This window comes from Caretta caretta, chromosome 4 (genome assembly GCF_965140235.1).
Source record: "Caretta caretta isolate rCarCar2 chromosome 4, rCarCar1.hap1, whole genome shotgun sequence".
NCBI lineage: Eukaryota > Metazoa > Chordata > Testudines > Cheloniidae > Caretta > Caretta caretta.
This window is the reverse complement of record NC_134209.1, coordinates 23,792,325-23,814,830: the sequence shown is the minus strand read 5'-3', so window position 1 is coordinate 23,814,830 and position 22,506 is coordinate 23,792,325. Positions and strand designations below refer to the sequence as shown.

Sequence of the window (22,506 nt, the reverse complement as noted above, 5' to 3'; positions counted from 1 at the left end):
TAAGAGAGGGTGGAATCAGCACATTGCTGCAGTCAATGGGGTCAGCCTAGATCCCACTTTTGTGGGAAATGGAGAAGATACCAAGTAAAGAGCAGATTTAGAGGTACTGCTCCAGGGTCATGTTATTTAATAAAACATCATATAAGAATACCCAGGATCTACTTTCCTCATCTGGTTTGTAAAGAAAAGCCACTGGCAGACCATTCTCAACACTGTTTGGCTGCCCTTAGCAGGGAATAAAAAGCCAGAAACAGACCCTAGAGCTACTCACTGGGACCCAAATCTTACCGACAAAGGTGTGTTTATAATGAAGTCAGTACATATGCTCTACCAAAGAGACAGCTTGGTGAGAAAGCCACAAGGCAGGATTTTCCTGGAAATGGCTCTTTGAACACTTCAAAACAGTCTGAGCAAGTATAGCGGCATTATAATAGTCAGCAACATTTTGGCCTTGATTTTCCAGAGCAGATGAGAGGATTTCAGGAGGCACCTTTGATCATAGATACAGCATGCCCAGCCAGAATGAGAGGAAGGACAGACCTGTCTCTGGTGAATAAGGTAATCAGGAAGATGGTGACTGTGAAATGAGGGTTTGAAGAGGCGCCCAAAGGAAAAGAAAAGGATAGACTAAAAGGCCTGTCTGCAAAGCCAATTCTACCACGCAAAGGCAGCATGTTCTGTCACACTGGTGTCCCTGATTGTAGTATAATCAAAGTTTGATCTTGCCAATGGCCAAGGGGCCCACGCTGTGTTATAATTACATTCCCATATTATGCTACAGCCCTAATATAACTTCACCACGATTTGGTGTTTTCTATGCAGACAAGTCCAAGCCAGTTATAAGAAAGCCCCCCCAGCACTGGCAGCCATTGGTCTGCAAGAGCCCAGATCTGTGACTGCTACAAAGCTCAGGCATTTGGGTAGGACATAGGCTAAGGGATGTATAGACTGCACAAGGGGCTTTTTTATTGGATTGGTTGGCAAGTGATCATTAGTTTAAGAGAAGCAGCCTATTATATGTTCATTTGAACTAAGCTTTGTCACAGGAAATCTTTAAGTACATAAAACCTCCTAGAGCACGTGAGGGGCGCTTATTTTAGCTGAAATACAAATAACTAAAATTTGTTGCATACACTGCCCCTGACTAGTCTCCAATTTACTTTGTCACCAATGGGCTGAGTATTAAATACTGACCTGTTTTTCCCTGAAGGAACGTTTATTTTTTGTTCGGACATTGTGACTGTATCTCATCATCATAAAGTTCTTCTGCTTTTTCTTCTCTTTGTTAGTGGAGCTAGCGAACGGATTCATTTTAGTTTTTCTTTTCACAAATTCTTTTCTGTCTGTCTTTCCAGCCTAGGGAGGAAAAAATATCCAAACAATTAAAGCCCACAGGGTTATCTTTTCTTCTCACAAGTCAGATCATCTAACTGGTCTCCACAGAAATGCCATTTACCCCTGCACACTTTCCACTCCTGGAGCTGCAAATCCAGACTCACTTTGCTTTCCTGAGCGATTTTATGTGCTTTGTGATTGGCTGTTTAACTGTATCTTTTGAATAAGAGCCTCTATTAAAAAAAAAAAAAGGTTTTAAAATTCCCAGCATCAGCCACAATCAGAGACAGGGAACCAGACTAAAGTTATCCATTGGTCTGTGCCAGGTCGGCAAAGAACCCAGGAGGGGGAGGCAACCAGTTACCTAGCTGTCATTCATGCCTGAGCCCTTTGAAACCTGCCCCTACTGTGTTCTTGTAACTCTGCAGGTTGCAAAGCCTGAAACCCCTGAAAATCTGCAAGGAAGAAGATCTGGAATATCATGGCTCCTCACCATGGCTGTGGCCAGTCTTGTTTCCTTGTCTGATTTAGGCTTCTTATGTAGATGCTCAATATCTCTGAGCGAAAGCAACTCTCCCCTGCAAAACAAAAAGAGATTATGATGTTGTCTGGCATCACGAGAGCTTTTACCACGCACGGATCTATCCTCACCCTCTCTAGCATCTCTCATTCATTCTCGAGATATGGCTTCTGAGCTCACTGCCCACTTTCACACAAGCACCTGTATGCTTTGTCCCGATGCTGCCCTTATGCATGGGAGGAGCTACCCAAAAACATCTGCACAGCTGCCTCAGTGTCCACCTTCAAATCCCTTTTTAACTACCATACCTACAAAAATCTCAGCAGCGGTCAGTCAGCCTGTGTGCTGAGACCACAGCCTATCAAGCTGACAAGTATCGTCTCATTGTTCCCTTGTGCTGACCCCCCTATATTCACTCACTGCCTTGTCTCATACTTAGATTGGAAGCTGTGTAGCATGAGGACACATCTTTTTATTATACATTTATATAGCACGTAACACAATGAGGTCCTGGCCCATGGTTCAGGCTCCTAAGGGCTCCTGCAGTAGAAATAATATCCATTATACCACCTGAGTGAAAAGGAATTTTGTATTCTACCTGCTCTCCTCGTCGCTGTCTATTGCAATGTTCTTCCTCTTTGCAGCTTTGCCAGGTGCCGAGTTGAGCTCTTTGGCTATCTGGGCCAGGTGTATTTTCTGGAAGTCTTCTTGAGTTAAAACCCGGCTCGTGCTAACTGCTGCTGCTTTGGCTTTCTGTTCTTCTACAGGCATGCTTTTGATCTTCTCCCCCTTTAAATGCGGACAACAGTGACGATCATCAGGGTCTTTAAAGCAATGGTGTTGTATGGTTTATTTGTACACTATAATCTTATTGTAAAGGCAAGTCCTGTTTCTCTCCACCTAAGCAGGTCGCTGGAGAGAAACAGGACTTGCCTTTACAATAAGGGCATATGGTTGGTTAGGGCAGAAGACAAGAATATGTGGGAGGTGAGAGGCGTAGGGGAGGGAGTAGCACTGGCCTTCTTCAGGTCTACAGCAAAGTTCAACAGTGGGTGTAACATTACCAACAGAGCCCACGTTGGGGCACCACGCAGCCTGTGATCAAGGAGTTCCCAGGCTTTCCAGGAAATTGGTTGAGTGTGCTTGTTCATGTGTAAGGGAGAGAGAAGGAGTAAGGAGCATTAGAAATGTGCCAAAATACTCCTCCTCTTTGCTGAAGATGGAGAGAATTTGCCCTATTCCCCATAGGCCAGTGGTTCTCAACTGTGGTTCACTGCTTGTTCAGGGAAAGCCCCTGGCGGGCCGGGCCGGTTTGTTTACCGGCCGTGTCCGCAGGGTCAGCTGATCACGGCTCCCACTGGCCACAGTTCGCCGCTCCAGGCCAATGGGGGCTGCAGGAAGGGTGGCCAGCACATCCCTCAGCCCGCACTGCTTCCCACAGACCCCATTGGCCTGGAGCGGCGAACCGCAGCCAGTGAGAGCTGCAATTGGCCAAACCAGCGGACACGGCAGGTAAACAAACTGGCCTGGCATGCCAGGGGCTTTCCCTGAACAAGTGGTGGTCCACAGTTGAAAACCATTGCCATAGGCTGTAAAATATTTACACACAGGACTGATTCTCCCCTGCTTTGACTTGTGGATATTCACTTATACCTGTGCAATGGTGGTGTGACACACCCCTTTCTCATTAGCTACTGTTTATACACTCACTTGGCACAGCTGAAAACTACATTAAAGGTGCAAGCCAACGGAGAATCAAGCCCAATCTTTGAAAATCACATTTATATTTAGGCCAGAAAGTGATGACAAAACTCACTACTTCTTGCTGCTCCTCATCTGAGGAGTGGTGCACATCTATCCATTCCCCATCTTCATCGTCTTCCTCCTCACCGAGACTGGCACTTTGCCATCCATCTGCCAGGGCAAGAGGCACACACAGTGACTAGAACAGACTTAGTTCAATTGCGTGACAACAAATATAGCAATTAAGACTGGATCCCAGATTTGTTTCCTTCCATGTTATCTCTACCTGCTAAATGCACTACTATTTTTAAAAGCCCTCCCTTTGCAGTTCTCAATCACCTAGTCCAGATACCACTAGAAATAACAAGCAAGCATTAAAGGGTTGTCAAGTTACGGTAGAGGTTGACTGCTATTTAAAAAGTATACATTTCAGGTATCATCCACAATGTGCTAGATCATGGATTGGCAACCTTTGGCATGCGGCCCATCAGGGAAATCCACTGGCGGGCCGGTTTGTTTACCTGCAGCGTCCGCAGGTTCAACTGATCACAGCTCCCACTGGCCGGGGTTCGCCGTTCCGGGCTAATGGGGGCTGCAGGAAGCGGTGCGGGCCGAGGGATGTGCTAGCTGCCGCTTCCCACAGCCCCCATTGGCCCGAAACAGCAAACCACGGCCAGTGGAAGCTGCGGTCGGCCAAACCTCCGGACGCTACAAGTAAACAAACCGTCCTGGCCCGCCAGCGGATTTCCCTGATGGGCTGCGTGCCAAAGGTTGCTGATCCCTGTGCTACATGCTGTACAAAAATAGTCCATGGACCACAAAGTTGTGTCTCTCAGCAACATTAAGATGTGTGTATTTATATAAAAACCGGTAGTTTGGTGGAAATGGCTTGTGGAAGCTGTCAAAGACAAGACATGCCCCTAACCAGTTTACTTCAGGCACCTGTTGCATCTTGTAATTAACATAGTACACAAGCTATTTAAGGCAGAAACTGTCACTTTATTACAAGTTTATACAGTAACTAGAATCAGATCCTTCATGGAGGTTGTGATGTCATCATCAGTTGTTGTAAGTGGGACCAACCATAGAAATAAACAAGTTATCCCCAAAGTTGTAAGAAAACACCAAAGGCAGCTTGCAAAACACTGGTGTGCCCGATGTCTAATCACTGGCAATGGAGACAAGCTGTCGTGTAAACCTAATTTACTGCCAGCCTACGTTGCAGTTATTGTAAAGAGCTCTGAAGATAAACAGTGCTACACGAGTGCCCCATGATGTCTATTGCGCAGGGCACCATACAAGCAGGCAGTGATATTCTGCCGCATCCCCAACATCCAACCAGTTCACACAGATATGGAAGCAGCACACATTGTATGAAAAAGTCATGTTACATTTTCAACAGCCTGAGCACTGCTCTTCTTAAGTCTTCAAAGTGACTCAAGGACATAGTAAGCAAGCAGTTCTTTATCTTGGGGAGAGCTGAACAGGTGCACTTTTGAAGCCGTATGACCTGCTTTTTCTTGAAGATTAGTCACACAGGCAACAAAACCCTTTTGTTATCTCTTGCTAAAGCAAATACTGCATAAAGCAGCACAGACCCAATGTCAAATATAACTGGGTGTGTATTGCATTCATTCATTCAAGGGCAGCACTAGTGCTGTTTCACTGGACACATGGCCAGGGTTACTCAAGACATTACAGTGTCAAACTTTCTGCTTTACAACAAGAGACTTGCACCACACTTTCACATGTAACTAGAACTCTAGTGGCAATGCTGTACGGCCTGGAAGTGAAGAAAAACTAACCAACCTTCCTCGTGTTTCCCTCCTTCTTCTTCCTTATTCTCAACCTCTAATATTTCTGCTCCTGGAATATAATCTTTGGCATCTAATTCTCCATACTCATGGATTCTGGCTTCTGATGAGGCCTCAGTAGGTTTACCCTATAAGTAAACCAAGTACATGTTGTAAGTAGCTCTTTGTTTTCTTTAATTTCACCAACAGAACATTTTAAAAGGGGCATAAGGTTGGTGGACTCGATCACCAGCCTGGGAAACATGATATGGTAATATACATAGTACTGCTCACAACACACACTGTGGTGTCCCCCCAGCCTCTGGCAGTTTATTCTTATTGGGATCTAGGAAGTGGGCGGGCAAAGCTAAAGGATTCCCCCCCCCCCCAAGCCCAAGAGGGGGGTCCACAGGACCTGGAAAACCAAATAATTACAGGGGACAACTAATGAACAACATGGACAGGAGTGCAGTCAAAGGGTCAAACGAAGGGAACTGGACGGGGACTAGCAGTTTAGTGTCAGGATTTCCACCCTGCCTAGGAGGTCCAAAGGGCCTCCTGCAGTCCTCTGCCATAGTTACAGGAGAGCATTCTCCCAGCCCTCTCCTGGTCCTGGACTGCCGCAGGTCCTCATTTATATCCCCTAGTGGAAAACATCAGACCCAATCAACTGCTGCTACCCAGCTGGGTCAGTTAATTCCCAACACCTGCCTGCCACACTGCTCCCCAGAACAGGGCTGGTTGCTCCCCTTAAAGGGCAGACTGCCCTGTTACAAGGTGTTTTTTCACCAATGAAACAAGAAGTGATCAGCCAGTGTTAGAAATCTGCCAGAGGCACACATCCCAGCATGCCCTCCAAAACTCTGGATTACACTTCTGCAGCTTGGGCCTATTCCGAACAAGCTTTATACATTAATGAGCATTGGAACAACAGAGATCCACAGCCCTCCAGGTTCAGATAATCCCTCCACCCACTTCTTTTAACAAGGTTAGGTTTTAGTCACACAGAAAAATAAATGATGATGAAGAGCTTCTGATATTGCATTTTCAGAGCACAGCACTTTATTGAAAAACATCTCCTCTCCATAGATTAACGATGGATTCTGCAGTGAAGCGGTGGGGACAAAGATACTCTACAGCTCTCAAGCAACTTTGCAAAGAAGCACCGTTATCCCCATTTTACAGATGGGGAAACTGAGATGGGAAGTGACTTGCCCAAGGTCACCTAGTAAGCGAGTGGCAGAGCCAGGAATAGAACCCATGTCTCCTAGGTCCAGTGCTCTGTCCTTAGGCCACACTGCCTTTTGCCTTTAGGTGATCTCTCCAGGGCAAAATGCAATGCACATATTCTTAGTTAAAAGTATGCACACAGTTAACCATGTTCACTAGCTAGAGATGTTCAATTTATTTCATCCTCATTTTCAGGATCACAACCCTGCATTTCAGATACAAATTAATGCACATAAACATCACTTACCCTGAATTTTTTTTGTAACATTTGCGGATTCAGTGATCGGAAGAGATGTATCAGAGTTCTTGCAGACATCATTACATCTACAAAACAAATACCAGGAATAAACAAACACCTTGGAAAAAGCAGGATCTGGATCAAATGAAAAGGAAAGCATTGAGCTAGAATTAGGTTTTGTTCTGTGGGTGGGGAGGAGGGTAAAAGGAAAACTATATTTTAACTATATAAAAGGAAAGCTATATTTCCTACATCTTTCTCAATAGTAACTTCTTAGCATTATTCTATTTGAGAATCCATGTCTTTCCCTTCTACTCTGGACTACCTACTTTGTAAAACTACCTTCTACTCTTAGCCTTCTTTGCTCTACTCTAGTTTTGTTTATTGGATACATCTCCCCAAAAATCCTTTTTCAAAATTTAAGCAGCTACCAATATCGGTGTGAATCTGTTACTTCTAAAAAAGAAGTGAAGAAGAAAGTGTCTCCAGAACTAGATCAGACATTTCCAAGGTAACTCACACAATCAATATTTATTTAGGACATGAACCTGCATCCCCTACAGTCAGTGATCAATCAATTGACAACGTTCCCATTGATCAAACTGTGCAAGATCAAGCCCTTACGTAGCTTCAGTTCAGGTAGCTGCTAGGCAACCACCCTTTTCCCCTCCCAACTGCTCTGACTACTTCATCTCTCACATGAGGACACCTGAAACAGACACAGAGGTACAGGAGACTAACATGAGAAATACTCTGAACTCTAACCTATTCCTTACATCAGAACACTCAGCATAAACATGGGTAAAAAAAAAAAAGAGCAACACGTTTTTCCACCTGCAAAGCACTAAACTTACTTTTATCTTTATGAGATTTGTACAGGGCAAGGTCTTGGAGCAGGTCTTCGGTCATAGCCAGAGGACATCTCGCAGTTATCTCTTTTATCGCATTCATTCTAGAAAAATCAAAGTTTTTAAAAAAAAATTGTCTCAGTTAGAAAAGACCCTGGCTGCAGCATGTTGCACGACCGTGTCTGAGACTCAGGGACGGTCATCTTGAGGCACACAACTCAGTGTTAGAGAAAAGAGCAGCATGGGACTCAACCCCCGAGGTAGCCTATCCAAAGCATGGCAGCTTTGCATAGTCTGTTCTCCTAGCCACCATGATGGACCAGTTTCCAGAGGTGCAAGTGCTCAGCATCTTTGAAAATTAAGATAAAGTACTGGCACAGCAATCACTAACTAGCTAGAAAGCATCCAAGACCAAAGGGTGAAAGTGGGCAGCCCATACAGAAAAGCTAAAACCCTTTAAATCTGTGGACCATGTCTGTGCCTAGAGGAGTCAGGAATCTTGACTGCATTCATCCATGGTTAGATCAGTAAAGGACAGCCTATGCTGGGAACCTGTATGCTCACACAGGAGAGTTCCCTTTCAAAGTAACTTTACCCTCACATTGACCCTCACCCTCCCCAGTCTCTCTCTAAGGTCCACCCCCCACCTCCTCCTTATGGTTGAAACCATTTTAGCAAGAACCATTCTTAAAGCATGGCTCGAACTAGTGAGCATATTTCCACCCACAGCCCCATGCAGTTGGTATGAACAGGGACACCTTTTCCTCAGACTCAACTTATATCTCGATTATAAAAGATACAATATGTTGTACAATTATTATTATACATCAATCAGTCTATGGCACGGGTCTCAGCAAAATAAGCCAGTTTATACTGGGCGCAGAAACTGGGTTAGCATTCCGCTGGCAACAGCTATGGTTAAACTTAGTTGTAGCTAGCACAGTTTCAGTCATTGTATAGATAGGGAATGAAGTCTTGACCATCATGGTATCTACACCCTGAAAAATCATGACGTACTTAAGAGTTTACAGATAAATGGGATACGCGCAGAACATTCCCAAACATCTTGTTACCCAGGAAAGCAGGGATTCAGCCGCATCTGGGGAGCATCCTGGTGCTAACCAATGACCTCTACGACCAGTGACATAGCAGTGTTGGCAACTAAAAATAGTTTACTAAACTCAAAGCACACTGCACAAAAGATTATTTTTTTATTTCAATGGGTGTTTTTTTAAAGAGATACACCAAGCTATTTTCTATGAGTTGTACATTGTTTCTAGCAACCCAGGTTCCCCACGGATCCCAGACTGAGTTATCATGAACTTTCATACCTACCCTACAGTCATAACTTCCCCAGAATTCTTGTCAGTGACGAAGTTGTTGGCTATGGTCATTAATACTGACTGGATGATCTAGAAAGGAAAGTAAAGACAGATGAACACACATTCTTATTGTAGTTATACTCATTTGCATACAATGCCATATTCACAAAGGGCAAACTCACTCAAAGCTTGGGACTTGGCCCTTTAAGAGACATTCTAAGCCATGGAGAATTTTTGCGATACAAATCTTACTACAGGGAGGAAATGCGGCCTAGTGAATACAGCACTGAATGGGGATTCAGCAGACCTGGATCTGCCACTGGCCTGCTGAGTGACTTCGATCAAGACACATCACTGCTCTGTGCCTCGGTGTCCCCGTCTGTAAAATGGGGGTAATGCTTCTGACCTCCTTTGTAAAGCCATTTGGAGATTTACTTTGATTAAAAGTGATATATGGGAGCCAGTCTGTGACCCTAAGAGCATCCCAAGGCTAAATGGCAAGGAGCTCCAGACTCAGCTGGCCTGACCCACTCAGTATATCCCCATCCACTGTCGTCATGATATTTATCCAAAAAGTGGCATGTGATAAATCACTGAAAAACAACTAACTCACTGATCATTCACATTCTTGTGTGATGTATATACGATTAACCTGCAAAGAGTTATCCAGAAATGTGTGACTAAAATGTGTTTTAACCAGGCATGTCAGGGGAAGTTGATAAATAGGTTTTTCGAGACAAATGAAAGGGACCAGCTCCACAAGACAGGTGTTGCCACGGACAGGGGGCTATTTATTGGTATGGGAGATTGCAGGAAAATCATTTGCAGTGTAAAAATTACAAGCAGGGGTGAAGCCAGCCTGGTGTCTGCACCAGGCAGAATGGAGTCTACACCCAGCAGGGGAAAGAACCTCTTTCTTCAGAAGAGAACTTCAGAAGAACACGTTTCAGAGGTTTACCAGACTACAAAAAGAGAGGGGGAGAACGCCTGAAGTTATCCCTCACCTGAACAGTCAAAGAAACAGAGCACTGTGGGCTCCGTGATTGAACCCTGGCTAAGAACCAGCCAGCCATGCAGGGAAACAACTGTGGTGAGACTCTTACTTTGAACAAAAACAACGAGGAGTCCGGTGGCACCTTAAAGACTAACAGATTTATTTGGGCATCAGCTTTCATGGATAAAAAACCCCACGTTACAGAAGCATAGGATTTAAGACACCCAGAGTTGCAAGGCAGGTGTTGACTGAACCCCTTACTGGCCTGGGTGAACCCCAAAGAGTCACAGGTATTCATTACCTTTTTTTTTTTATGGAACATAAACCGCAGAATAAGCACAAGTGTTCCCATTTTGAAAGATCAGCATGTGCTTTTCAACCCCACCTGACACCAAGAGGATGTAATCTCAGAGGAACTGAGCAGACACAACGGAGAAATCACTCCTTGCATTACTTTTCCCCCTACTTAAACAATACCCAGCATCCAACAACACTTCCAGCCTGTGAGTTTTAACACGATTGGGCAGGTTTTTTGTCTCTCTCAGCATAGCTCTGTCAACACGTTCAGCAGTTATATTTCCAGTGTTTGCACACAGTCTACTGTTTCATATGAATGAGATTTGGAAGGATCCTGACCTCTGGCGGCACCAGCTGATGAGACGCTTGCGCAGCAAAAAGAAGGATCTTGGTCACTTCTAGAAGAGTAGGAGAGAAAGAGAGAAAGGTTCCTCAGTCAACAGACAGCCATTTCTGCTTTCAGAGACTTATAAGTATCTCCATGCATCACAACTTCTAATTCTGGGTCCCATCCTGCAGGAAGCTCAGCACCCTGAACTTCCATAGAGAACATGAAGGTCATTTGGAGCCTTGCAAAACCAGATCCTCTGAACCACTCGCTGTCACAATAACGCACGCAATCTGATACCACAAAGTTTATCCCAGGCCCTCAGCTGGCCACCTCTTTTTAACCACTGCATATGGGCTGGAGAGCACTTTGAAAAGTCTGCTCTAGAGCACTGGTTCTAAACCACGGGTACATGTACCCCTGAGGGTAGGCAGAGGTTTTCCAGGGGGTGCATCAACTCATCTAGATATTTGCCTTGTTTTACAACAGGCTCCATAAAAAGCACTCACGAAGTCAGTACAAACTAAAATTTCATGCAGACAATGACTTGTTTATACAGCTCTGTATACCATACACTGAAATGTAAGTACAAGATTTATATTCCAACTGACTTATTTTATAGTTATATGAGAAATGAGAAAGTAAGCCATTTTTCGGTAATAAAAATACAAAAGCGTCACAGAACACTATGTCTGATTTTGTAAGCAAGTAGTTTTTAAATGAGGCAAAACTTGGGGGCACACAAGACAAATCAGAGTCCTGAAAGGGGTACAGTAGTCTGGAAAGGTTGAGAGCCGCTGCTCTAGACTGAAATAGTGTTGCAACGTTAACTATGGTGCAGCAAGAGAGACAAACTTTGCTAAACAATTACAGACAGCTTCTTGTAGCAGCTTGGTTTAACTCACAGAATTCAGGGGATCCATTCTAGTCTGTATTTAAAGAATTCTAGCTCCCACTTTCAGAAGTACGGAACACACCGTTTCCGTATCCCATACCAACACCTCGTAGCAAAACTGCATCTCTGTTCTTCACCCTCCTCCTTCCACGCCCTCCCTATCTGACAGGGCAAACTTGATTGTCCACCCTTTATCCTACAGCACCACTGCTCGAAACTGACTGCACGCAGGGCAATATGGGAATGCAAAACCCAAAGGCAGGGAGAGGATACATGTTTTGTCGATGGTTGCTTACCTCTCTGATGGGGCTGCATGAACCGCTGCACAAAGGGATAGAAGTTAAAGAGAAAGAGCTGTGGGGAGGAAAGTTGATACTGGATTAAAAAACCCTGCCAGCGTTTCCTCTCTTATATCTGCCTGTCTAGACGGAGGGGCTGTGAAACACTCATAATCATTTTGTACAGACAATGGTATACACAGACTGCATTGGTGTTACTGGACAACGTGTTTGTAACAGAGAGTGGATTCTAAATGTGTCTTCCTGCTTTGGATTGGGGGGGGGGGGGTGTCGGGGGGAAATACTGCAATGAGATGTTCAATATTTTCTTTAATAAAGTAAATACTGATCCCAATCCAAATCCCATTGAAGTCAATGGAAGGAAGGGATCCCATTGGCTTTCACGGACTTTGAATTGGGGCTGTCACGCAAGTGTCCCATTTTAGGTCCCCTGTAAGCACAAGCGGGTAACTGAGGAGCGAGTGGGCACGGAAGCTAGTCTTCAAGAAGACTGTCAAAGGGGCACCTGTCAGGGGTGTGGCCTTCATCACATGGCCATGTACCCACTAGGCAATGGACCCGAAACCATTGCACTTCAATATTGAACATTTAGGGTTTCATATAGTGTCTGTTGAATTCAAATTGTCAAGTCACTCAATTTTTCTTCTGTCACAGTCTGGAATGAAGAGACAGTCCCAGCAGAACCAGATGGCACGGGCCCTGGCTGGGCAGGTTCCCTCAGGTACCACCTGAGTTTGCCAACCCCCAGGACAGGCTGCAAGGCCCATCTTTTCTCCTGCGCCCACAGGGAGCTGGACAGAAGGAAAAGTTGGAAGACTGTAGAAATTCTGTTTGTGGGGATTAATACAGTTGAGTTATACTCAAGTTGCTGTTAGGTGGGGAATTGCCAGAGTCCATTTATGATTGACAGTACTTTGAAGAGACTGCCAAAAGCATTCAGATCCCAGGATGGACACTCCTTTATGTAGTTATCATAAACCTCAGGGATTCCTGACCCACAGGTGCTCGAACTAGGGGCTTGAAGGGGTTTCCATCATATACAGGGTTTACAGTTTGGTTCTATGGCTCTCAGCAACCCCACAATACACATTGTTCTAACACCCCTGGCCTGGCCTGTAAGGCACTTACTGTTACACTGCTGGCCCTCTCAGGCCAGCTAACCATGCCAGACATGGAATGGCGTGGTGCGATAGACCTAAATCCATTAGGAAATAAAATTAAGTCAAACTCATCTTCACTTACAACAACAAAGTCTCCAGTGGTGAAAGGCCAGAGCGTTAACCCACTGTGCCATCTTGATCACATTCAGACCCATTACTGCCTGACAAGCCTACTTCCGACATGAGAGCTCAAAACCCCAGTGCAGTTAACATGATGTGTACCTCGTGTATTCCAACTAGTCTAGAGATAAGGTCCATGAGCATCATCTTCACTTCAAATCGTTCCTTGGAGGTCTCGAGCTGCTTTAGGAGTTTCTCTGCAAAATCTGGAAACATGGAGTGTCAGCAGGAAGTAATAGCACTGGGGTTTCGAGGATGTCAGAGCAGGATGTGCGTCAGTGTCACATCCCAAGAGACTTCACAGAATAAGACAGACACAGATCATTAGATAAGCAGCTATTAAGGCTCAGATAGCCTCACCCTGATGATACACAAGGTGAATGAGTTACTGCATTAGATCAGCAAGAAGAAAAAACATGACTAAAGAAAAAAATTGCTCATAAAATTGGGAACAGGATAAACAAGCAAAACGGTAAATCAATGGGCTTGTCACAGGGTGGCTTGCTCCTTTAAGGGCCAAGAGGCCTGGGGCCGGCCAGCCCTGTTCAATCAGCCCTGCTTATGCCATACTTAGCTGCTTCCCTGCCTAAAGGGGCTGGACTCACTGGGATCGGGTGACAGCCTGAAACACCTGGGCTTGAAAGGGTGGAGAAAACTCAATTTGCAGGAGGAACCACAGGGAGCAAAGCTGGGCTCCTGTGTAAGGCCCTGAAGTTGGGTCTAGAAGGACTCCAGAGAAGTATCCTGGGTGCAACCAAGGAGGCCCTGTACCATCCTGTGGGTGGGCTATTTAAACAGGAAAAGGAAGCTGAGCAAGGAAAACAGGACTAGAAGCATCCAGCATAGCCTGCATGGAGCCTCTCTCAGTTCAGGAGACCAGCCTGGCCAGAGACTTTGCTCTGCAAACTAAGTTTGGGAGCTCTGAACCAAAGTCTCGAGATCTATTAAAATCAACTTACTGACGCCCAACTGGGGAATTCAAGCAGGGCACACGGATGGCACATGCCTTTTACACAGCTCCATAGCTTTAAGGTTTTAGGGTCAATATTTAAAGCCAGTTAACATGCACTAAAAGGGAGGCTGAGTGGAGGCCTATCTGAAAAAAAACAAGTTTATGCTGTCCAGAGGGAAAGAGTACTATTAGACAAAAACAGACTAGAAATAAGGGGCAAATTTTTAAACGACTAAGTGATGAATGGTAATTAGTTTCCACTATTTCCTTCAGTTTCTCCAGGAAGTCTTTAAAGCAAGACTGGATAAAGATAAGCTTAGCTCGGACAGAAGTTATATACCAGAAGTTACCAGGTGAAGCTCTGTGGCCAGCATTATGCAGGAAGTCAAGACTAGATGAGCATAACAGTGGTCCCATCTAGCCTTAAAATCTATGACTATTCCTCCTAACTTGCAAGGTGCTGTGAGATTTAATCAACATTTGTGAAGTGCTTTGAGATCTGGTGACGAAGTGTGGTATCTAAGCATTCCATATCACGCCCACGTTCAAACAGTGGAGCATAGGTGTCTCTCCCATTGCAGTTTTGCCTGAACATCAGTATCTTGGCTCGAACATGTATTAGAATTTCCAAGGCGCATGTATATCAATTGGCTTGGACACCACGCTTACCTTGGGGATCATGGATCAAATGAATAGCGGAGAAGTTAAACACCTCTGCCTTTTTCTTCTTCTTATGTTTCTGTAGGACAGCAAGAGACAAGGAGACACTTTTTCCTTTCAGTGGAAGAGTTGTTCTAAGCTAATTTCAGACATTAGTTCTGGAAAACTGCCATTTCACATTACCAGCTTTAAGAGGCATGTTTTGATTTTAAATAGTAAAGTTCATCAGCACTTTCAACATTTCCTGAGTTACGTGTGGTTTTCAGCCATACGACTCTAGGCAAAGTCAATCCAAACTGCGTAACGAAAGCTCCACTCAAACTCTTGAAACATACCTCTAGCTATATAGATACTAGTTCCCAACCAGGCACTGGGCATGGGAAACAGCAGTTCAGAAAACATGCCACAATCGTGCCCTGACTTACAGTGTACCTCACGCAAAAAGATTGAATGAGATGCAAATCAAGGCAGAACCTGGTCCACAATCTAACCTAGCAAAGTCTCTTTTCAACACGTTCTTCCACGTGAACATGAGTATGTCAAGCTGGCTGCTGCTAGAGCAGCAAAGGGTGCTTTGCTTAGAAGACATGACAAAGGGTAGCTGGCTAAAAAGGGACACAGGAGAGCACAAAAATCCAGGTCTTCAAGGGTCCCGGTGTATGAACCAATGAAGGAGAGAACCGGATGTAGAGGACTATGGTCTCAAAACGGGAAAAAAGAAGAAGAGCATGTCATCTTTAGGCGTTTGATTAAGTTGAGCCCTGCATTGTTAGGCCTGACTGCTTTTAAAATCCTATTTAGCTTTACAAGTATTCAATTTACTGCTGTTTCCCTTTCTACCACTTGGATTCTGCAGCTAGTTCCATGGCGATGCCAAAATGTCCAACTGGGCTTCCCTTACCTTCAGAACCTTCATGGCTTTCTCCATCTTCTTCTTGTGTTTGGTGGTTTTCTTTCCGGTTGCATACCTCACCATGAGGTTTCTGGCTGTAGGCCCTTCATCCTTCGGAAAGGAACATCAGACAGAGCATGACTCAAGGGAATGAGGCTTCAAATAGGATATTGCAGCTGATTGACCGCAACAACTGTCAGGGTCACACACCAGGTTTTCAAAAATAGGAAACCAATTCACTCTACCTCCATACGTTTGCCATGTAGCCAGCCTGACATTCATTTCAATACTTAAAACTTTGACTTCATACAAGAGAACACATACACCAAGGTTTAGGACCAGGTAACAGCACATCAATAAAGCAATACAACAGACATGGTACTAGTCATTAGGCAATAGTAACGTATTATTCAACAATACCCAATTCATGAGTAACGCTTTAAAAGGATCTCAGTACAGATCAGATAAAGTAGCTGGGGGTGGGAGGATGGCTAGGGTAATAGCATCTATGTACTTGTCTGACCCCCATCACTAACCTCTGTGCACTCCCCACATATCAGTAAATTTATTCTCACACCACCACGTGAGATAAAGAAGTGCTATTTTCCCCATTTTGCAGATGAAGAACCGAGCCACAGAGAGATTAAGTAGTCACATGCAAAGTCTACAGCAGAGCTTTAATTAAAAAACAAAAAAAACAACCCTGGTCTCCTGATTCCCAGTTCAGTTCCTCAATCACAAGTCTACATGAAGCCTCTGGTAATTCTTTACCTTCTAAACAATCACAGAGCTCAATCCCCAAATCCCCACTCAAGCACATCAACAACTGACTTTAATTGGAGTTTGGCCAGTGGTCAACTACAAGACTGAACCTAAAAGCATCACACTCTTCCTGGAAAAGTACTTTACAGTGTATGCTCTTCAGGGCAGAGGCCACACCTGCTTTGTATCATCAATGTGTAGTGCCCGGCATGTTGAGGGCACTACTAGAAACAACTACATTCTCACAGTCTGTAAGGGGAAAAAATTGTTTTTCCTACTAGCTCATTCTTATAATGCAGGTTCTGACTTCCCATGCTGCCAGCAATGCAACCATCAGCCCGGGTACTACAAATGGGCCAGTCACTAAGTGGCCCTTAATGATTTTGAAAACGAAGGGGACTGTTGTCCTGATCTTCCCCTCAACGGGCAGGCGTCTTTCCCATTAACAATAACGCACATGTCCTGAGGAGACTGAATCTCTCAAACTGATGGGCAAATTAACACACAATCCCGTCTGTTCTTTCTGGCTGGTGGCGGGGAGACGAATCAACAAATGGGTGTAGGTGGCTGGCATCCTGGATGGAGCAGAGAGGACAATGCAAGATACACAATACCTACTGTAGATACATGTTGCAGAGTTTGAGAAAGTGACAGCAGGAGAATTAGCCTCTGGACTAACCTCAGATTCTGAATCACTCTCTCTTTTCTCATCTTCATCTTTCCCAAGGAAGAATTTCAAACCAGCAACTAGTATCTGAAAAACATGGGCATTTGGGGGGATAGAGGGGGGAAGAATTAGTTTACAAGAGGCAAAGGTCCCCATGTTAGGTCACCAGTTGCTTATAAGAGATAGGAAATGGCGTAAAATGGACAGGCTGACTGAAAACACTAGACGTGCAAAAAACCACTGTCAGTCTTTGTTGCCAGTCTTGCAGCAGTGAAGCACTGGCATGCAACTGATCGAAGTGTAGCAGGACTTTCACAATGGCCCACGTGAACCTGTACTATTGCACGAGGACTGCTTTACTAGCACAGGTATATCAGCAAAGCACCCCAGTGTGGATGGATCTTATTACCGGCTACACTGCTCACCAGCATAGTTTATTCCACCAGCCCCTAAACAAGACAAGCTATGCCAGCACAACGGCATCAAAACCAGGACCTGCAGCCAGCAGAGTTACGTCAGCCAAGGATGTGAAAAGGTGTGATCGTCAACTGACACGACCATAGCGCAGACACAACCTATTGTGCAAAGTCTGGTTTCCTGAGTTGCTAGTACAATTTTAGTTTTATTGCTCTGAGCAATTAGGCCATTCATGGTAACTTTGGCAGCAGCTTGAGATCCTATGCTCAGTTTCACAAGCCTATGGTGGTTTTAAGAAAGAGAGTATGGGCCTTTATCATATAACAAACCTACCCACGGATCCTAGGCATTTCTAAAACCACCACCATTGCAGCATCCAGATACAGGGTTGTTTCTGGGAATGGGCAGCTGGGATACCAGATATTTTCACTGTTGGAGCCAAGAAAGCGCAACAGTGCCGATCAACGTGAGGCAATGCTCCCGAGAGTCCCTTTTGGCTAGCACTGCCCAGCGCGAGGGGGTATGGAATCTCACACCAGCCAGCAATAGCTAGGCTACTAATTTCTATCGCTGCAGATCTGTGGGCAGAAGTGACAAATCTATTTCTCTACATCAGAAATAAATTAAGATGTGCTCCAGCTATTTGTAGCCAAAAGTTAATGAAACACCTTTGTGAATAATTACAGTAGAACCTCAGAGTTACAAACAGCAGAGTTATGAACACCAGATCTCATTTGGAACCAGACGTACACAATCAGGCAGCAGCAGAGACCACAAACAGAAAAAAGGATATATAGTACAGTACTGCGTTAAACGTAAACTATTTAAAAAAATGGGAACGTTTAAAAAAGATTTGACATGGTAAATTGTTTCTGTGCTTGTTTCATTGAAATTAAGACAATTAAAAGCAGCATTTTTCTTCTGCATGGTAAAGTTTCGAAGCTGTGTTAAGACAATGTTCAGTTGTAAACTTTTGACAGAACCACCATAACGTTTTGTTCAGAGTTAGAAACAACCTCCGTTCCCAAGGTGTTCATAACTCTGAGGTTCTACTGTATAGAAAGGAAGTTGCACAAATACATATATAAATATACACATACATACATACACACACATATGTGACAGACAGAGATATGGCAAAAACAGCTGAAGCAAAATATACTGGCATTTCAGATCGATTTCCACCCACCTTTGTGACTTTGGAAAAGCAGGCTGTTGTGATAACATTGACTGTTTTGGCATCATTCCTGAAATAAGCAAAACATTAACGTACCTTCACCAAGAAGTTTGCTGATTTTAAAAAACAAGACATCATGGTAGATTTAATGCAAAGCAGATTCACTGGAAACAAATCCCACAATACTAGCTGCTTTCATCACACCATCAGTGATTTCAAATACAAACCAAGAGATGATGTTTCTCCGTGCCATTTGTTGTCATTTTTCCTACACAAAAATGATCAGGTCTAGATACCCAGAAGCATATATGCTTTATCTAAGTTCACACTGGAGAAGAACACACAATTGCACTTTGACAACGAAGATGACTCCATAAAAGCAATGACAGGCCCCACAGTAAAAGATACTTCAAGTAATAAGACATTGCCTGTTAAAATTAAATGCAGAGAGATTTGGCTTTCATTACAAAAGCTACTGGAAAGGTTTGACAGAAACAACCTCTAAGAGAGATTTATAAATTCTGTTGGCCCTGAACTGAATTTGAGCTGACTCTTAAATACCTATAAAGCTATTTAGCAATACTGCAAAAGCCCTGTCCTTGAAAGGGGAAGGTATGATGTAGGCAATCTCATCATACCATTCCCTCCAATGGCACATGGCCCATCTGCAACTGCTGGTAGCAAATATCCCCAACTGCTGGAGATGAGGCACGACATGGGAAAGGCTCTGAGTCACTACACAGAATTCTTTCCCAGGTGTCAGGCTGGTGCGTCTTGCCCACATGCTCAGGGTCTAACTGATCACCATATGTGGCATCAGGAAGTAATTTTCCTCAGGGTCAGATTGGCAGAGACCCTGGATGTTTTTCGCCTTCCTCCGCAGCATGGGACACGGGTCACTTGCTGGGTTGAACTGGAGTAAATGGTGGATTCTCTGTAACTTGAAGTCTTAAATCATGATTTGAAAACTTCAGTCATTCAGCCAGAGGAGTGGGTGGGTGAGGTTCTGTGGCCCAAGTAGATGATCATGATGGTCCATTCTGGCCTTAAAGCCTATGAGTCTATAAGTAAGATGGTCATCTATATATTTTAAGTTTTCCCAGTTTTTACTCTATTGGAATATTTCTTTCCCCTCCATTGTACCAGAGGCATTATTACGCTGCTGTTCTAGAGCTGGCAGACCCATTGTGGCAGTGCATGACTTATCTGCCTGCCTGTCCAACAGATTCATGGTATATCCAAGATCAGCCCATGAACAAAGCTCCTGAAGCCCAAACATGCTCTGCCAATGCGCCTCATGCACCAGCTGTTCTCTCTCCTTTCTGTAAAAGGAGTCCTGCCGCACAGTCAGGCTGAACTCCTGCTGAAGTCCCTAGGAATTCTGCCTGGAATAAGGAACGAAGGGCTGTGCAAACCACCCCTGCAGAACACTGGGGAGATCCCAAAGAGGCAGAAAATGCTCAAAAGGAGCAGTATTTCTTATCTGTACAGTTTATTTCCATGGCAGGACCAGGAGGTTAAAAGGGGGTACAAGTTAGGTGACAACTCCCCCCTGACCGACCGACACACACTTAGGGATAATTAAAACCTAAAACAATGGGCAAATGAAGATCTTCCCTTGCTATTCCTCACTGTGAAACATCTGCTGAGAGCAGCAGCACCAGAACTAAGGCAGCAGTGGAATCAGTAAACATCTGTGTAACTCCATTAATACTTCAAGTTCTGTTTTTCTTCTAATACATCGCCATCTTGGAGCTTACTCCGCCTCCTGCTTATTCAAAACAGCGCTTGCTTTTACTCCGGAAAACCAACTCACAACTAAAAACATTAATTCACCAAGCACGTAGCATCAATGTACAGGCTTCTTTTCAAATCCTAACCATGCAAATCCTATTTCTTCTCTTGAAGTACATCCACACTTGCAGCAGTGTGTAGAATACAGACAGCGCACACCCGGCTAGCACGGGTGTAAATATCAATGTCGCTGGGGAGACACCGCTTAGGCAAGTAGAGTACAAAACTCACCAGAAACTTCGGGAAATACCCTACACATCTCTCGACACACCCAAGCAGTGCCTCCCAGGTCGACACTGATATTTTTTAGCAGTGTAGTGTCCCGCTACCTCCTCACTGCTGACGCCTTTCCCCCCTGCATGGAGCTACATGCACTATACACACTGCCACAAGTGTACCCAAGGGCTTGGGCATCAACCATAGTTGGACTTCACGACTTACTATACAGCAGAACTATACTCAAGATTTAATGCACCAATAGAGAGGCTCAAGAAAGCATGTGTATGTACAGGTTTTGGTTGATGGTTTGAAGTATACTTGTTTATTGTTCTTAAAAGGAAAACGTCTAAGATTCTTCCTACGCACCTTCTCCTGCAAAGTCTCTCAGTCACTTCTGCCCTTCTAGACTGTTCTACAAAACACAATACAACCACACTACAAATGGATTGCCGCAGGGTGCACTGATTTAAAATCAAAGCGATTAAAATCTGTGATTAAAATCATGACTGAGATCAGCAAGTGGAAAACCTTGATTTAAATAAACAATTTTAAACTTGTTTTGCATTTGTACCTTTTTGTTATTTTCCAAAAGAGGGATAGCTCAGTGGTTTGAGCATTGACCTGCTAAACCCAGGGTTCTGAGTTCAATCCTTGAGGGGGCCATTTAGGGATCTGGGGCAAAAATTGGGGATTGGTCCTGCTTCAAGCAGGGGGTTGGACTACATGACCTCCTGAGGTCCCTTCCAAACCTAACCTTCTATGATTTTAAAAGAAAGATTGATTCTTATTGGTTGGGAACCATTAAAACAGGTTGATTTGAACAAAATATAGCCTTTACATCACACTTGATGCTTCTTTTTTCTAACCAGGAAGATGCACTACCTCTATACACATTTATTTAAACAATTTTATTGCTTAAATACATGTATTCAGATTCTTAATTTTTACATTTTCTGTTACGTTAGAAAGCAACAAGTAACATTTCTTATTTATTAAAAGATTGTTTTTTGCTTATGATTTGTGTAAGATCTATTTGGACGGAAATTCAAAGATCAATTAAAATGCACAAAAACAGCATTTTAAAATGTTTTTCATTTGTTAAAGCTATCTTAAACATGCTGGATACAATAGGAAAAAAGTTTATCAAAACATGTTTTGCATTTAAAACTAACTGACTTATTAAACTAAAGAAGTATTATCTGTAGATAGCGAACTGAATTGATTGCCACCATGTCTCTCAAGATTTTAGAACTAGGAGATCTGATCCTCTCCCACTTAATTTTTATTCATAGATTGGAAGAGGAAAACAAGATTTTCTGCTTTTTCCAACTCCCAATTTTTTTCTACCTATGAATAAAATAGTCATTGACCTGAACTAGCTGAATAAACTGAAATGAAGAAAATATTCTCTCAGTACATGCAATAGAGGCTACTGCTATGAAAAGCTGAGTTAGCCCTTCAACAAACTTTGGTTTTAGGTACTTAGCCAGTGACTTCCACCAGTGCAGTGGTCTGACTTTCTTTAGAATTAGGCAGCAAAGATGTTCTTCTTAATATTATTTTTTTGTGTTTAGTTTAAATGATTGTAATAGATTACAGTACGTTTAGGCCTTAACAAAAGTTGTCCATTTCAAATTTAAATAAAAAAGTATTTTTTTTTTTAAATCAGATTTTTACCCATCCTGGGTTTCCCCAGAATAATCAAGAACCAATTCTGTGCTATGAAACTCACCAAATATTCCTTCTATATAATTCGATCATCACATCCAGAGATATCTTGGCTGCAGTAGGGTTGCTGTCTCTTAACATAGTATACATGAAGTTCTGCAGTGCCTTAAGAAGAA

The 22,506-nt window shown here is 43.7% G+C and overlaps 1 protein-coding gene across 1 annotated transcript in view; it reads right to left on the bottom strand.

The window, feature by feature from the left end:
* The window catches only part of SDAD1 (SDA1 domain containing 1), a 34,726-nt gene that overhangs the window by 4,578 nt on the left and 7,642 nt on the right, over positions 1–22,506 (bottom strand). The window contains exons 6-21 of the mRNA XM_048848096.2: positions 22,395–22,495; positions 18,662–18,719; positions 17,068–17,142; positions 15,636–15,737; positions 14,744–14,813; positions 13,225–13,328; positions 11,840–11,897; positions 10,660–10,718; positions 9,043–9,119; positions 7,714–7,811; positions 6,869–6,945; positions 5,408–5,540; positions 3,672–3,769; positions 2,454–2,644; positions 1,829–1,913; positions 1,195–1,356 (exon numbers count right to left, since the gene is read on the bottom strand). Of these exons, the coding sequence (XP_048704053.2) occupies positions 1,195–1,356; positions 1,829–1,913; positions 2,454–2,644; positions 3,672–3,769; positions 5,408–5,540; positions 6,869–6,945; positions 7,714–7,811; positions 9,043–9,119; positions 10,660–10,718; positions 11,840–11,897; positions 13,225–13,328; positions 14,744–14,813; positions 15,636–15,737; positions 17,068–17,142; positions 18,662–18,719; positions 22,395–22,495 (1,548 nt within the window). The remainder of the gene's footprint in view (positions 1–1,194; positions 1,357–1,828; positions 1,914–2,453; positions 2,645–3,671; positions 3,770–5,407; positions 5,541–6,868; positions 6,946–7,713; positions 7,812–9,042; positions 9,120–10,659; positions 10,719–11,839; positions 11,898–13,224; positions 13,329–14,743; positions 14,814–15,635; positions 15,738–17,067; positions 17,143–18,661; positions 18,720–22,394; positions 22,496–22,506) is intronic.